Source organism: Monodelphis domestica, chromosome 1 (assembly GCF_027887165.1).
Source record: "Monodelphis domestica isolate mMonDom1 chromosome 1, mMonDom1.pri, whole genome shotgun sequence".
NCBI lineage: Eukaryota > Metazoa > Chordata > Mammalia > Didelphimorphia > Didelphidae > Monodelphis > Monodelphis domestica.
Window position 1 is genome coordinate 54,971,351 of NC_077227.1, and position 16,205 is coordinate 54,987,555.

Consider the following 16,205-nt stretch of genomic DNA (forward strand, 5'->3'; position numbering starts at 1 on the left):
CTCCATCTTCGTTGCTCTCTAGCACAGCATTCCACAGTCCTGTTGCTCTGACATCTCTCTCCTAGCCAAACTGTACCCCCAGAGCCTCTTGTACCTCATCCTGATTTTCCTACCCCTCTCAATCCAAATTGATTTTTTCCAAAGGTACAAAAATTCCTAGCTCTGATCCTGAACTCCCATGATGCTCCATTCAACATTCATTAAACACTTATTATGTGTAAGGTCCTGGAGGGTGGGGGGTGAGGAAGGCTACAAAAAACCCACCAAAGCAGTCCTTGCTTTCTGAGGAGCTTACATGGATCCCTAAGGAAAACCCTTTATGTCCAGCTCAAAAATCCCTGCTTCATTAAACCCTTGCCATCCTATCCTGTCCATCAGCTACCTCAAGCCCTAAGGAGCCCTGGTGTGCTATATCACTGGAAGGGATTGGGTGTATTATCACTCCTCCCTGACAGGGTAAGCCCTTGAGAAGTGGCTCTGAAGAAGTGGAAACAGGCAGAGATGAGGATTGTGTCCTTACTGCCTGGCTAATTCCACCCAGCTGCAGATCTGCATCTGCCCCTTCGAGCCTCCAGGTCTTTCTGGGATACAGCTAAGGGAGGATCCCATGGATCCCAAGCAGGGGCAAAGGGAGATGGCCAGAGCCATCCTGGAGTAGAGAGAGGGGCTCTTGAATTCATGCACTGAAGTTTACAGCATGATAAGTGGCTTTGACTGGGAGCCCACCTCTTCCCAGGTGGGACTAGGGAAAACATCCAGGATGGCCCCTGAAGCCGCAGGTCCTCTTCCTCCTTCCCTATCTCCATCACTGCCCTTTTAACAGATTCCTGGTGCCTGGCTGCCCCCCAAGCCATTGTGGGCAAGAGAGCGGCTTGGGATGCAGGGGCTGAGGGGGAAGGCCCAAGGAGATTAATGCTTATCTCCTAAGTCTCTTACTAGCTAATGGTTACAGCCCCAAAGCAGCAACGGCACTAAAAATAAGGGCGCTCAGGCATTACTGGTGAGTCAGAATGGGACAGAGAAGGGCTACTCTTATTCCCAAGCAGGGAAGGAAGGAATGGGGACCAGAAGGGATCTACAGCTCTCCACACCCTCCCTTTGGTCTGATGCTCAGGCTACGGGGCGTCAGGCAATGTTCTCCAGCGAACGTGACTCAAGGAACAGAAGCCATCCTCCAGACCACCCTGAGAAGGACTTCCCTGGACCGTGTGGCCTCAGGGATGCTTTTGTCCGTACTCTCTTTCCAGGACATGACTCTGTTAGGGTTCCAATTTGGAGGCAGGGGGAATGGAGAAGGGGAAGGCTACAAAATTCAAGCCAACACGTTGTCAAACACACAAGGTGCTATGCCAGGCACCGAGGATATAAGGACAAAACTGAAATGACCACTGACCTCAGCAGGCTTAAAAACAAGGGAGGAGGAGGCAGAGCGTACTGACAAGTGGGGCAATCCCCTGAACCTTAGGCAAGAGCTTAGAAGGGTAGTGTAAGACCCAGGCTGAAGCCTAAGCTAGGGAGGGGAGCAAGACTGGCCAGCCTTGACCTTCAGCCTGGGCAGTGAGTGTCTGGCCACCCATGGGGGCCCCTAAAGTGAGAGAGCAAGAACTCCAACCCGGACCGAAGGCCAGATTCAGGCTCTCTCTAAAGACCTACCCTCCACCCTCCTCTACATTCCCCATCACGTCTGGGGCTCCTTCCTCCCCATTTTGGGTGGGGAAAACCCCAAGGCTCGATATGTCAGTAGCTTGTGGGCAGAAGATTCTTTCAGCCCAGGGGGCTGCTCTGCTGGGATGTGAAGTCCCCTCTAGCCCCCAGGAAGCCCAGCCGTCTGCTGGGATCGCTCCATTTCCTCAGCCCCTTGGATGGCAACGCTGTGGCATGCGGCTGCCACAAGGATGCTTTGCGCTCAATGAGCCATGTGGTTTCTGACTACCACACGCTTGCTACCCTCTCTACCCTGCCTAAGCCCAGCCATCTCTCCAGCAGCTCCAGCTGTTATCTCCTGTCTCCCCCCCTCCCCAACCCCTCCACACTTCCTGTCCTACAGCAACCCCCCAGGGCTGCTTCTGTGGCTGGGAAAGAGCTAAGTGCTCCACCCCAGCAGCAGCTGCATTTCAGGAACCAGTAATGGTGGCTAAAAAAACCAGCCGGCCCTTTCCCTCCGGGCTACCTTGGCCATCCCCATTCCTACCCTCTCCCCTGCGGGGTCTGAAGGCAGTGGGCTGCATCTGGTCCAGGGGGAGGGGGAGGGGAGAGGGAAGCTTCAGCATCCCGGTCCAAGGGTCATTCTGAGCACTCGGGCTCTTCTGTTACTCAGAGTGGTTTAGTTCCGCCCCTTCCCTTCCTGCCTCATCCTAACCTCCTTCCCAGCACTGGCTCCCCCTTCTAGGGGCTGACAGTCCAGGCTTCTTGGGCTCCCCCCCCCCCATCCAAGCTCTGTGACCCGCCCCCCCCACAGCCCAGCCCCCACCCCAACCCCTTCCTGTTAAAAAAAAAACAGCCACTTCCCGCTTCTGCTTAGCGTTTCCTGCCGCCTGTGTGCTATTGCCATTGTAGGGACCCATGGCTGGCCCTTCAGCCCAGTTCCAACCACAGCCCACTGTCCCCTCTGCCTCGGCCCCCCTTCAAGAACCGCAACAACAGCTTCTGCTTTCCGTGCACATTAGACACCTTCGCTCCCCCTCCTGAAAGCCCAGGGCTGAATCCCTGCTTTCTGGCCATCCCAGGGTCAAGTTCCAGCTCTGGGCAGATGGAGGGGTCAGCAAATCTGGCCCCTTTCCCCATCCACCTAGCCCTGCAACACCGAGGATCATGGGGCCGACTGTGCCGGCAGCCCTGCGGCTGGAGGAAAGGCCCATCTTTGCCAGGAAGGGGTGAGGGGAGAAGGAGCAGCTCTGTCCTCTGAGCAGTCATCTCTTCCCCGGGAGGAAGGCTCTTTGCTGGAAAGAATATCTGGGATGAGCCAGGCTAGGCTCAAGTCCTTGGGAGCCTGAGTGAGAAATCTAACCTCCTGGGTCTGTTTCTCCTCTGTAAAAGGAAAGGGGGGGATGAGATAACCTCCGAGGTCCTTCCCAATTTTGTTCCTACGAAAGAGGGAGCAAGCATGTATTAAACGCCGACGGTGTGCCAGGCCCTTTACAAACACCATCCCCTCTGATCCTCACAGAAGCTCTGGGAGGAGGAGGTTGTTATTATCCCCATTTTACAGAGGGAGAAATAGAGGAAACAGAGCTGAAGTGACCTGCCCAGGGTCACAAAGCTAATATGTGTATGCGGTCACATTTGAACTCAGATCCTCTTGACTCCAGACCTAGCATTCTATCCACTGAAACATCCAGCTGCTTCTGTGACTCCAAAAGCAAGATGATGCACGAGAGGATCCTGATTTAAATCCTGGCTTCACCACTTACTGCTACATGACTCTGGGGAAGCTAGTGAACGCCTGTTCCTCAGTTTCCTCTTCTGTAAAATGGGCACGACACAGACACTACCCAGCTCACAGTCCTTTGTAAATCTCACATTGCTGTATAAATGCGATGAGTTCTTGTTCTTCTCCCAGGCGAGCCCAAGGAAAGAATGAGGCGGATCCTCGAAGCGCGCTCCTCACCAGCCAGCTTCAAGTAGATTCTGACCCTCCCTCCCTCGAGGGTCCTAAAGGAATGGGTGGCAGCCCCCTCCCCAGCTCTCCTCCTGGCTCTGCCCTTGCCAGGCCGTCTACCAGACCCCCTGCGCCCCCAACACACACACACACAATTCCGTGGCTGCGAGGGGGCTGCGGTGGATCACAAGAATTTCTTCCTGCCCCCTCAGTGCCCAGCAGCACGCCATGATTCCGGGCTGCGCTCAGGGCCCCGGAGCATTCACCAGAACCATCAATCTACTTCAGCTTTCTCCAGGAGTACCTCCCCTCCTCTCCCCAGCCCAACCCCCTCCCTCCGACAGGGGCCCAGTGGCTTCGTCCAGCGTTCCGGGCAGCTCTAAGCAGCCCGCTGGCCCCGGGCACTGGGCAGGAGGAAATCACAAGGCTTCATCCGACAGCTCTCCCAACCACAGCACATCCCCCTCTGGGCTCCCCACCCCAGTGCCGTGACATCCTTTTCATCGGTCCCCACCCGAGTCAGTTCCTGTGAGGCACCGTCTACCAGTGGTCTAATGAAGGATGGGCTAATGACTCCTGTTCCTTTCTATTCCCCACGGCCCCGAGCGCCCGCTCGAATGCTGGTCAGCGTCTGTGACTTCATCGGTGCTGGGAAAGCTCCCCGTGGGGCAGCGGCATCCACAAATGGATCCCGGCCCATCTAAAGCCAGAGGATCACTCATCCGCAGCCTCTGGCCCCAGGCTGACCCCCCAGATTAGGACACAGAGGCGGGAGGACGGAGCAAAATGGGGTCTCCACCCCGTTCCCCCGATTTAAAATCCAGGGGTTTTTTCTCCATACCAAGATGGCGCCATCTGAATAGCCTCCTCAAAGCACAAGCCTCTTGGAAGAGGTTCAATGATTTGTGTAAGATCACATGACAGCGACGAAGCGTCAGGAGCGGGATTTGAACCCAGGACTTCCCGATTCCCAAGTCCAATGTTCTTTCTACTGTACCAGTGGGCACATATATCGACTGACTGCATAGAAACCAAGGGGGGAAGGGCGTCCCTCTCTCTCCCCAGTCAGGAGAGCCTTTTCCTTCAGTGGGGCATCCATCTCAGCCCGTTGGCCCCAACTGCCGGCAGCTTTAACTACAGAAGCTGTACCCAAGGGGAGAGGGACGGGGCTCCCGAGGAGCATTCTGGGAGCTGCCAGGTCAGAAAAATCCCTGCTGCCCCATAATCTGCCTACGGGGAGGAGGGGGAAGGGAAGGCCCCCTCTCATTCTAGCTGCCCCTAGAGGGTGCTGTCCATCGGGGCAAAGGGAGGCCCAGCCCCCGGTTCTGGTGTCAAGAGTCTGCCGGCTGCTCGGGCAACGTTTCCTTCACGGTAACCAGCCCGCCCCAAGGAAAGCATCCCAGGAAGGCAGCCCTAAAAATAACTCCTCCCGGGCCAGCAGCAAGCAGAGGGGGAGGGGAAAGGACCAAGAAGGGGGGAGCCAGGGGAGGCTTTGGGGCCCCGCAGAACGAGGGAGACTTTGGGGAGCAGAGCCCAAGAAGCCAAGCCCAGGGGCTGGGGCTGACCCGGAGAGAGACGGGGCCTCGGGGGCGGTCCGACCTCCAGGCACAGATGGAGGCTGACGCCGGGGATGGACAGGAAGACACGGTCGTGGGGGCGTCGGGACCGAGGAGCCGGGGCTCGAAGCCCGTCGGTAGCCCCGGACTCCGGTCGTGGGCAGCCGGCAAAGGCCCTCGGCCGAGAGGCACTTAAAAGGTGCCAAGTGCCAAGCCGCCGCTGTCACCAGCTTCTCTGGCACCCGGGCGGCGGCCAAGGCTCTCGGGAAGAGACGGGTGGGCTGGCAGGGACGCGCGGCATCGCGACACCCATCGGTCCTTCCCTTCCCTTCCCGGGCCCTCGGAGGGGGAGCAGGCCCGTCCAGGGCTCCCCTGGGCGAGCTCAGCACCAGAAGGGCCCCGGAGCAGCCCTGGGGTGGGGGAGACGGGAGGCCGGACTAGGGGACCGAAGCCATTCCGCCCAGGGCCTGCTGGTCCCAGACGCGGCCCCATCCTCCCTCACCGCCGGCCTTATCCAGAACGAGGCAGAGCTGAGGGCGTCCTGGGGGACCCACCCCTGGGAGCCCAAGGGACCCGAGGGCGCGGACTGCCTCCCCCCTTTCTCTTCCCACTCCAAAGCTCTCTCTGGAAGCCAGTCTCGGGGATCACCCCTCCCCGTCCCCCCACTTTCCAGTCAATCACAAACTTTTCCCTCCTTTCTTCCCTCCACAGTCCCCCCAACCCCCTGTCCTGGGCAGGAAAACAGCTCTCGGAGATGCCACGAGGGACACAAATGTCATGGGGGCTACTCAGGCCAACGCGAAGGGGGTGGAGACTTTCTGCTGGCACCACCCAGGCAGATCCGCTTTCAGGCCCGAGGGCCAGCTGGGCCGGGGCAGACAGTCTCACCCCTTCTTAGAGCCAACACGCCACCGCTGGCCCGGGGCAGCCTCGGAGGGTGGCAGGCCGACCAAAATGGGGGCGCGGGCCTGGGCGTGCCCTCCCATCCCGCCTGCCCTCGGGCTGGACAGGCCGGGGAGATGGCAGAGGAGGGGGGAAGCCGAGCTCCAGAGAGCGCGCCAGCTGCCCCAGGGGAAGAGGACCCCCCGGGCTCCCCTCGAACCCAGGCAGAAGAGCCCCCGTCCTGCCTCCCCTCTCAGAAGCTGCCTGTCGCTGCTCCCATCTTTATTCCACCTTCACAAACAGCTAATAAAATACCCGTTTCCACAGGCCGGGAGAAGAGAAAGGATTGGACGTAACACTCTGGGTCTCTGCTGGTGCCGTTACTCATCTGTTTACACAGATAATAAATTCAACATGTAACTTTCAAAGCTGTTCTGCCGTCCGGAGTTGTCCGACTCCTACCAGGAAAGGTGCCGTCGGGGGGGGGGGGACTCTCTGCTCCTGATGCCACCCTCCCCATCCTCCCCCGTGTTAAGGCTCCACGAGCAAAACTCACCGATCAAGCAACGAGCACTTATTAGGGTCCTTCTATAGGCCTGGCTGGGAGGTAAAGACAGAAGCGAATGGGGGGCACAGCCGGGTGACTCAGTGGAGAGAGAGCCAGGCCTAGAGAGGGGAGGTCCTGGGTTCAAATCTGGCCTCAGACACGTCCCAGCTGGGTGACCCTGGGCCAGTCACTTGACCCCCATTGCCTAGCCCTGACCGCTCTTCTGCCTTGGAGCCAATACACTGCTTTGAGTCTAAGACGGAAGGAAAGGGTTTAAAAAAGAAGTGAATGAGTCCCTGCCCTCAAGAACCCTCTTCATCTGTTTAAGCCTGGGGCTACCGGATCGAAATAGGAGGCCCCTGACCTCAAATTTGTCCCAGGCAAGAAGAAGCAACCATAGAAATCTATATAAAGGCCAGCAACTTAATAAACCTGATTGTGCTCTCCGTGGACAGCCCACATAAGACTCCACTTCCTCCCACCAAACTAATCCACGACGAGCCTCAGAGGCCCCAGGATTCAAGAAGACTGAAGACCCAAAAGGGGGAAGAGTCCTCATTCTTGACTGCAGGAATATCAGAGCTGACTGACATTTAAAAGAATAACAATACTAACAAGAATATTAAAATAAAATCGTCTCCGCTCTAACTTTCTCATCTTATACACAAGATGAGAATGGAGGCCCAGAAAAGGAACAAGACTTTCCCAAGGTCACACAAGTAATAGTCAGGAAGGCTAGGATTTACACCCAAATTCTTAAGATTAGGACTCTTCCTTATCACACCAAGCAGACTCATCCACCCGCACGCAAGGATGCCCGGAAGCCACGGCTCTCCTAATTCCTCTAGCCCAGGCCACTAGATTGGATGTGCCCCAGAAGAAATCCTAAAGCCTTAGATTTAGGGCCATGAAGAGCACTGGATGCCATTTTGAATCCCCAGCAACTAATAGTGACTGGTATGTTTGTTTGTTTTTTTTTGTCCCAACCTGTGATTTTAATTGATATGAGGAATTCCCAATAAGAAAAGTCTCTCTACCAATACAGCTTTCCAATTTGGGGTGCCTGGGGGCACCGGAACGTTAAATAACTTTCCAAGGGACACAGAGTTAGTAAGTGTTCAAGAGGTGAGACTCCCATGACTGCCCGAGACTGGCTTTCTAGCCACCACACCACAGAGACTATTCTAGTCTCTTATCTGGAGAGTTCTACACCTTCTCTGTCTTCCCAGGTCAGTTGAACTACAAATAGAAGGGGAAAAGGAACAAAGGGAAAAAAAAGGAAATTTAGGGGATACAGCAACCAATCTCAGACCTCTGCCCCCCAGAATGGCTACCCGAGCCCCCCACTCTACCTGAATGCCCACCATGGCTCAGGCACCGAAATCCAATACCTGTTTAGCTCCAGGCAAACAGTAAATAGGTGAAATCCAGCCCTAGCTGCTCTAGCACCTTTATAAAATATACAGCGTAAGCCGAGAGGCTACAGGATAACCAAGGCCCATGGGGCAATAATACAACATGGCACCCATCCCAACCCTCACTCAGGGTCTCTAGCCTCCCCTGTCCTCTCCCTTCCTTTACTCAGTAAACATTCTAATAGTATTATTACCCTACAATGTATCCTCTGGCTATGCTACTATGCTATAACCCCATCCCAATATCCCAACGACTCCAAACCCATTCCGAGTTGGTGCTACCCAAATGAACATCCTTTCCTCCCCAAGTTCTCATTCAGGACATCCTCACTCTTGGCCCTTGGTGCCAATCATAATGGACTGGCTCTCTCAATTCTTCTGTTCCACAGCTTCTTGGCACACATACACACTCCCTCCCAGGGCATCATCCCCATCAGGGCACAACAGTCCCAAGAGAGAACAACATGGTACCCTAGCTCACATTCCTACAGAAACTACTTAGCTAGAGTTCTTTTTCTAAGGGGGGAAAAAATAAAGCCTGGTTCAAAACATAAGCCAGTTTGGGTCCCCAGGGCTTAAGGAAAAGGTCCCTGTTTAGGATAGTTGATAAGAGATAAAGAGGAAAGAGGCAAGGGAGCAGAAAAAGACATTTCTCTACCACCTCAGGGCAGCCTTGGAGTGTGGGAGTGGGGAGAGAGAAAAAAGATGGAGCTTCACTGCAGTTCAGGTCAAATAGAGCAGACAGCTCCCCCAAATCAGATCTATCGTCACAGGACTCAACTCCCAGCTGTCCTTCCCTTTCCCAGCTCCTGGACAAGAAGAGGGCACTGTCAAGAGGAGAGAGGGACATTGCATCATCAGCTGGAGACACCAGACACCAGGGTCCCATTTCTGAGGGCACTGGGACTTTGCTGTTTGTTGCTAATGAGTGATGCATCCATTCCCAGGATAGAGAATGTCTGCAGGGGGAAGAAGTGGGGTGGGAATGAAACAGTGTTTCTGTCCCAGCCCACACTGCCCCTGTGGAGGGTAGGAGGGCACCCTGGCCACCCACATGTTTCTATGGCAACCATCACCCTGGAACCAAGATGCCCAAACAGAAAAGAAACCAATGAACAAGTGAACTTGGTAGCAAATGCTTAGGACCAAGCAAGGGATGGGCAGATAGGATGTGAACAATAGCAAATGACATATATGGGCATCTCCTCCTTCTCTAGAACCCACCACCAGAAAATAGCCAGTCCCAGAGGAAATTGTCCATGGTGAAGGATGAGAGGGCCCCCACTTCCTTAGGACCTCCTAGGATATTTTTTTTCTATATCTCAAAGCCCTGGGATGCTGACAAGACTGGTCAGTCCTCTCTAGCTTCCCTCAATCCTACAGCCTGACAATGGGGCACTAACATTGCAAAAAACATATATTAAGCATCTACTAGGTACTAGGCACTGGGGATATAAAGACAAAACTGAAACCATCCTGCCCTCAAAGAGTTTACATTCCAGTCAGTTAATCCCAGAGCTCCCCATTCCCTTGGCTAACAATCCTGATACAGAGCTTTAAAGGTTTATAAAGTCCTTTAATTACACATAAGCCTCACAAAACCCTGTGAGGTAGTTTATTATTGTTAACATTATCATCCCTATTTTACAGATGAAACTTAGAGGAAGTTAAGTGACTTCCTCCCAGTTATACTCTCAAGTATCAGCCCCAAAATTTGAACCTGGGTCTCTCCTGACTAGTTTCTCTTGGAACACAACAGTTCTAAGTGTTCTTTGTACAATAACTCCTCTAAGCAGCCTATTTCGGGGTGCTATCCCTGTGTTGCCTTGTGGCTTCAAATCACCCTCCTTCTTCTGCTGCCTCGAAGCTATATCCTGGAGTCCTCACCACACCTGATCCACTAAGCATCTGTTCATAATTCTTCCTTCATTGGATCTAATCATTTACCAATCGCCCATACTTCGAGGACCACACAAATCGGATGCCAGGAAGCTGGTATATACCAACAGTGAGATTAGAAGTAGAGCTGATCTGGGGATGTGATATAATCCTTAGACCTTGTCTTCTCTGGCCTTGAGGAAAGTCTCCACAGTGAGTCTCTGAGTCATATCCCCTGCTTTGGAGAGCTTCAGCCCTTCTAACCCATTACCATAAGGCAAGAGAAGCTCATGAACTCTTTCTTCATCCGAGTCTCTGTCTGTCTCTCTCTCTCTCTGGTTCATGAGGTAACCAACCTCCGCCCAGGAGAGATTTCATCTGCGGCTGCATCACTAACTTGGTAATTTGATCAAAAAAAAGCAATCCAGTTCATCTGGCAGGATTTGTTCCCGAAGAGTCCTTGCCAATACCAGCCTCCCCTGATGTTTACAGATTTTTTTCCCCTTGGGAGTCCGTTTGGCTGCATGGTGGGCAGGGGTAGGCAGAAAGCATCTAAGCTGCTCACTTACTGCAGTTTCAACCTTAGGCACAACTTGGGAGGGGGAGGATTGTGTGGGAAGGCTAACTCTAGATTCACTGTCCATGACCCCAGTAAATCAGTATTAGGTGGGATCTTTCCTCACATTCATCAAATTAGGGGACCCTTGCTTTATGCTACCTAGAACAAAGCTCTACATTTCTCCCCAAAGCTTGAGGTTAAAGCCACCATGTCTCTCTCATAAGGATCAAACTCCCTCATCTGCTGGAGCCTTCTGGTGCCCCAGGCACCCACCCATGTAAGAGGTGACCACCGCTTCATCATTCCTTCTTCCTTCTTCCATCCCAAAGACCTCTAGGCTTCTCCTCCCTAGACAGATTAGCTCTCTGGATCAGTTCCCCAGATAATCACTTCTACTCCAAGTTCCAATAATCACCTCTTCCATCATCAACTTCTGTTCCAACCATCAAACTGTATGAGGTCAGGTAACCACCCCTTCAGGGGTTAAGGATCAAGATGAATCAAGCTATGACCATTTATTAGGGACCTACTATGTGCCTGGCACTGTGCTCGATGCTGGGATGTGAAGACAGAAGTGAATGAGTCTCTGCCTTCAAGGAGCTTCCATCCTACCAGATGGTCCATACACTCACCTCGGGCTGAGAGCTTCTTGGTGTTAATGATTTTTGCTGCATACTCCTGAGTGGAGGTTTTCTTGACACATCTTCGGACCACAGAGAAAGCGCCCCTGTTAAGAAAAGAGAGCAAGAACTGGGACAAAGACTGGAGTAGAATGCCATATTTATTCACACCTGATCCCAAGACAAGTTAATGCCCTCCATCACCAAGTTTTAGATCAGAATGACAGCCATCCACTCCCGAAAGGGCTCCCCCAGCCCTAGATTAGGAAGATTCCCTCTTCCTTGATCTCCATCCACCCAATGGCACCTCCCCACCTGAGCATTCATGACAAAAAGCCTTAGGATTTAGACTTCTGTCAAAAAGATATCCCCCTTCAGCCTAGCCCTTTATCTGACCCCGAGGCAAAGAAACAACTCCGCTTTCAGGCTCACAGGTGTGTGGGACTGGTGGGCAATGTTCTTAACACACACCTGATGCACTTAGAGAAACCCTGCGTTCTAGGGGAGGAGAAGTAAAAGAGGGAGATGGGGCAAAGGTACCCTCTCCTACTCAGAAAAGTCATCATTGGGAACCATAGGAAATCTGGGAGGTGGAACTGCCTAAGGAAGATACAATCTCCCTCATCCACGGGAGAAAGGAAGCTCTAGCATCAGGGGAGAAGAGAGAGGCCCGAGGGCCCTTAGGGTCCTCATCACGTCCCACCAAAAGGACAATATCCCAGTCTAGGCAGGCAGCAGAGAAAAGGAAGGCGAGCCCTCCCAAGCGGGGCAGGAGCCCCAGCTGTCAAGGGCAGGGCTACAAAGTCTCTCCCTTCTTTCTCCCTTTCTCCTTCGTCCCCCCCCTCCCCGAGAAAGCCCTCCAGCTTTCCATGCCCAGCTCCCCTCGCCTCTGTGTGAACAGGCTGGGGGGGTAGGGCGGGGGCTGCAGTGGCCAGGTTGGGGGGGGCGGGGAAGGGAGGCTGGGGCTGCAGCAGCAGCAGCAGCGGCGGCGGCGGCGGCGGCGGCGGCGGCAGCAGCAGCAGCGGTAGCGGCAGGCAGCGGCAGCTCGGTGCCGTGCGGAGGGGAGGGGGATGCTGCGGCTGCGGCGCGCGGCTCCCGGGACCACTGCAGGGAGGTGGGGGGGGCGGGGGAACAGAAGGGGGGGCTGCAGCAGCGCCCAGCAGCCGGGTCGGGAGCCCGGGAGAGGCTGCACTACCCCACAGACGGGGGCGGGGCCAGGCACCCGAGTAGCCCCCAGACCCCAGGCACCGGCTGGGGGTCGGGCCACGGGTCCGGCCTCGGACAGGGTGTGACCAAGGTCGGAGAGCCCGCGGGGCTGGAGAGGGCCGGGGGCGTGGCTGGGGGAGCCCGGGAGCGGCCAGGGGACTGCAGTCCGTCGGGGCTAGTCCGTGCAGCCGGATGCAGCAGGAGGCTCCGGTCCGGCTGCAGGGGCCGGAGCTGGCCGGGAAGGGGCGGGGGGCGGGAGCGCCGGGCGGGGAGGGGGCACCGCACCGGCCGGGCTGCAGCGGGGCCGGTGCAGGGCCGGGGGGGGGGGGCGGGGGGAGGAGCCGCAGGAGCGCCCGGGGGCGGGGGGAGTCCGAGCCGTACTTGCCGAGCTCTTCGTAGAGCTGGTAGTCGTCGGTGAAGCGGGTGCAGGGGGCGGTGGTGGCCATGCTGGCGGGGCGGGCACGGCTGCGCTGCCCGCTCCGATCTCCGTGCACAGTCACCGCCGCCCGGCCGAGAGGGAGCAGGAGGAGGAGACGGGGCTGAGCCCAGCAGCACCGCGAGACTTTACCGGGGAGAGAGGGGGGGAGGGACACCCCCGCTGCCCGCCCCCAGCCCGGCCCGCCCGCCCCCGGGGAGGGGCCTCTCGCAGGCGCCCCGCCCCGCCGGGCAGCCGCCTGCCCAGCCTGGGCGCTGATGGACCGACGGCTGGGGAGGAGGAGGGGGGACCCTGGGAGGGAGATATGCAGGGAGGGGGGCTGTACTGACCCAGCAGCCGCCCCACGGTCAAAGTCCCGAGAAGCGGAAGGGGAGGTGACCCCAGTGTCCTTTTCAGGGGTCTGGGCTTCACCGAGAGGAGTCCGGCATGGAGGGGCGGGGGGTGGAGACTGGGAGCTGGCGGGCCATGCCTCTATGACGGAGGCCCAGAGACAGGGCCCTGGATGGAGGGACTCCTAAACAGACCCCCGGGGCCCCTGCAAAGCCGGCCGCTCGGGGCAGATGGACTGCGTGTCCCATCTCTCTCCTAATCCGGCCCCTGCACCACTTGGGGTGCAGAAGAAGGAAGTCAGAAGACATAGGAGAGAATCCCAGCTCTGCCACTCAAGCGAGTCAATTCTCTCTGGGCCTCTGAGTCTTCGTCTGAATAAGGAGAGGACTGGACTAGAGAACTTCTGAGGTTCTTTCCAAATCTAAAAAAACGATGAACCGGGTGGAGAGAGGGCTGGCATAGAGGGGAATCAGAGGGCCTGGCCTCTAATCTTGTCTCTACTACTTTACCTTTTCTTAGCCTCGGTTTCTTAACCTGTAAAATGAGTAGATTGTGCTAGATTACTCTTTCTGTCCCTATTGGCTCAAAGGCCAATTTATGATCTTGGAGAGGATAATGGATAAGAATTTGAGCTTAGGAACCTGCAGGAAACAACTCTGAGACAGCAAGCAGTTCTTGGCTCAAGAAGGTGGCATTGCGATTGGCTAGGAACACCCCAGAGGCCCACAATGTTAGAGCTGGGAAGGGACCTTAAAAGCTTATCTGGCCAAACCCTCCTCATTTTGAAGGGCAGACGAAAACTGTGAGAATTTGAATAACTTGCCTGAGGCAAGCAAGTCTGTACTGTAAGAGGTAAACTTGTGAGGCTTACTGGATGTGTGACTCTGGACCAGTCACTTAACCTCTGTCTGGGTTAAGTTCCTCATCTGAGTCTGACAGACTGAACAACAACAAAATGAGGATAATAATAACACTTACACCACAGGATTTTTGAGAAAATCAAATGAGATTGTGCAAAAGGCTTTGCACACCATAAAACACTTTATTATTATTATTATTATTATTATTATTATTATTATAACTAAGGATACATAGCTAGTAGGTGGCAGCTGGACTTCAAACTGAGCTCTTCCTGATTGTCTCCATATTTAGTCCAAATTTGACCAGAGCCAATGGAAATGCATTACTTCCCCTGGATAAGAAGCAGCATGACCCAGTCCTCAAAGATGGACGAATGACACCTCTTGAGTCAGTTTGGTGACAGACAATAATGAAAGACAGGAGAGGGTAGGAGAGTGTTGAGCCTCTGGGGTATATCTGGCCTAGAAGAGCAGGTGAAGGGAAAGATTAACATTTCCATTCTCCTTTGGCCAGATCCCAGAACACCTCCTCTTCCTTCCAAGTCGTGAGAAACATACCAACTGCTTTGCTTCTCTTCCTTCCTTCCTCCCTTCCGTGGCACTGCCCCCCTTTACCATGGGGTGGGGGCGGTAAGCAGGGCAGAGGGGCATAGCTGTCCTAGAGCAGGAACAGGCTGGGCAGGTTCCAGACCTGCCCAGACAGCTGCATGCTCACCTAGGCTTGAGGCTGGAGACAGCTGAGCAGGGCTGCAGTGTGCTCTCAACTCTCACTGCGGCTGAACAGACTTGATTACACCAGGACACCCACTGGGACTCGGCTGAGCTGGGTTTCATCCAGTTATCAGGCGGGCTCCTCCAGAGAGCCAGCAGAGAGAATCCATCACCATAGCCTCATTTCCAGGTCTAGCCTGTGGAGGCTGGGAGGGGGAAAGGTGGACGGACACCTAATTTCACAGCCCTGGGCTGAGTATGATGGAGGAGGAAAGAGGACATTGCTGGACTCAGGAGTTAAGAGATCTGGGTCCTAGTCCTGGCTGCCTGCCACCAGGGCATTGTTCTTAGTGATAGGGACCAGACCTCTGATTTCATTGGTAAGGAAAGAGATGCTCTCTCTCAAGACAGTTGGCATCTTCTCTGCAACCTATAGTTTTGTGTTGTTTTTTAAAACTCTTACCATCAATCTTAGAATCGATACTAAGTATCCGTTCCAAGACAGAAGAGCAATAGGAATTAGGCAATTGGGGTTAAGTGACTCACCCAGGGTCACATAGCTAGGAGGTGTCTGAGGTCATATTTGAACCCAGGACCTCCAGTCTCTAGGTGTCTCTACCCACTGAGCTACCCAGACACCCCAATCTATAGTTTTAAAGAGTTGCCCTGAGTCCTGCCATGTTAGATGACTTGCCCAGGGGCCACACAGCTTGTAGGTGTCTAAGAAAAAGGAACTGCACCCAGGTTTTCCTGATTCCAAGGGCAACTCTCTACTCATTAGGTATACTGCCTTACAGAGAGGTCAAACCACATAAGATTCTAAATTATAGGTCTTCAGTCATAGTTTTAACACATGATTTATTGTACCCTGCCCCCACATTTCACTCTCTGAGCCTCAATTTCCTCCTTTGTAAAATGAGGGGGATGGATTCAATGATTACAAACATCCCTAGGAGCCCTGTGAGTGGCTTAATTAAAAATAGAAACCAACAGGTTTATGTGATCCCAGGACTGGTTTGAAGGAAGGAGGGAATAAAGACAATAAAATCTTCTGATCAGAGGGCAGGGTTTGGGACAAAAGTGGGGGACAATAAAACCACTCTCCACCCTTGCCTAAGACAACCGGAAGTAGAACTGTTGGGGAGTCAAGCCACTTCCTATCTTAAAACACTTAAAACTCTTAAAAGAGTGAAATCCAGGCCCCTTTATGGGGAGCAAATCATAAAGGATTTTGTGTGGAGGAGAGACTAAAACTTAAGTTATTTTTGTTTTTTGTTTTGAATTATTGTGAATGAATTAATTAGACAGCTAGATGAGCCCAGGACTCCTCTACTTAGCTCACGGTATGTGCATTCAGGAGACAAGTCCTAGTTTTGTGGTGAATTACAGTTACTTAAGTTTGTGATCTTATCTGATCTTCACAATAGCCCCAGAAGGGTCAATTCCAAGAGTATAACCCACATTTTGGGAATGGAGAAATTGAGGCATGGTGTTGTTATGTGACTTAATCAAATAACTGGTGGAACCCATATTTAAAACCAGGTCTTCTGGCTCCAGTCCCAATGCTCTTTCCATTAGACCATACATGAGTGCCCCCACTAAGCAAT

At 54.1% G+C, this 16,205-nt stretch overlaps 1 protein-coding gene across 40 annotated transcripts in view; it reads right to left on the reverse strand.

The window, feature by feature from the left end:
- The window catches only part of CAMK2G (calcium/calmodulin dependent protein kinase II gamma), a 64,050-nt gene extending 51,166 nt beyond the window's left edge, over positions 1–12,884 (reverse strand). For 9 of the 40 annotated variants that reach the window (XR_008916854.1, XM_016422035.2, XM_056819608.1 and 6 more), the window contains exons 1-2: positions 12,643–12,876; positions 11,068–11,162 (exon numbers count right to left, since the gene is read on the reverse strand). Coding sequence is in view for 38 of the 40 variants with exons in the window: in XM_016422035.2 (XP_016277521.1) it covers positions 11,068–11,162; positions 12,643–12,707 (160 nt within the window). In the remaining 2 variants the exon portion in view is untranslated. Of the gene's footprint in view, positions 1–11,067; positions 11,163–12,642 lie in introns of all 40 variants that reach the window. The other 31 variants (XM_056819601.1, XM_056819560.1, XM_056819543.1 and 28 more) reach the window with 8 other exon arrangements.
- Positions 12,885–16,205: the final 3,321 nt, after the last annotated feature.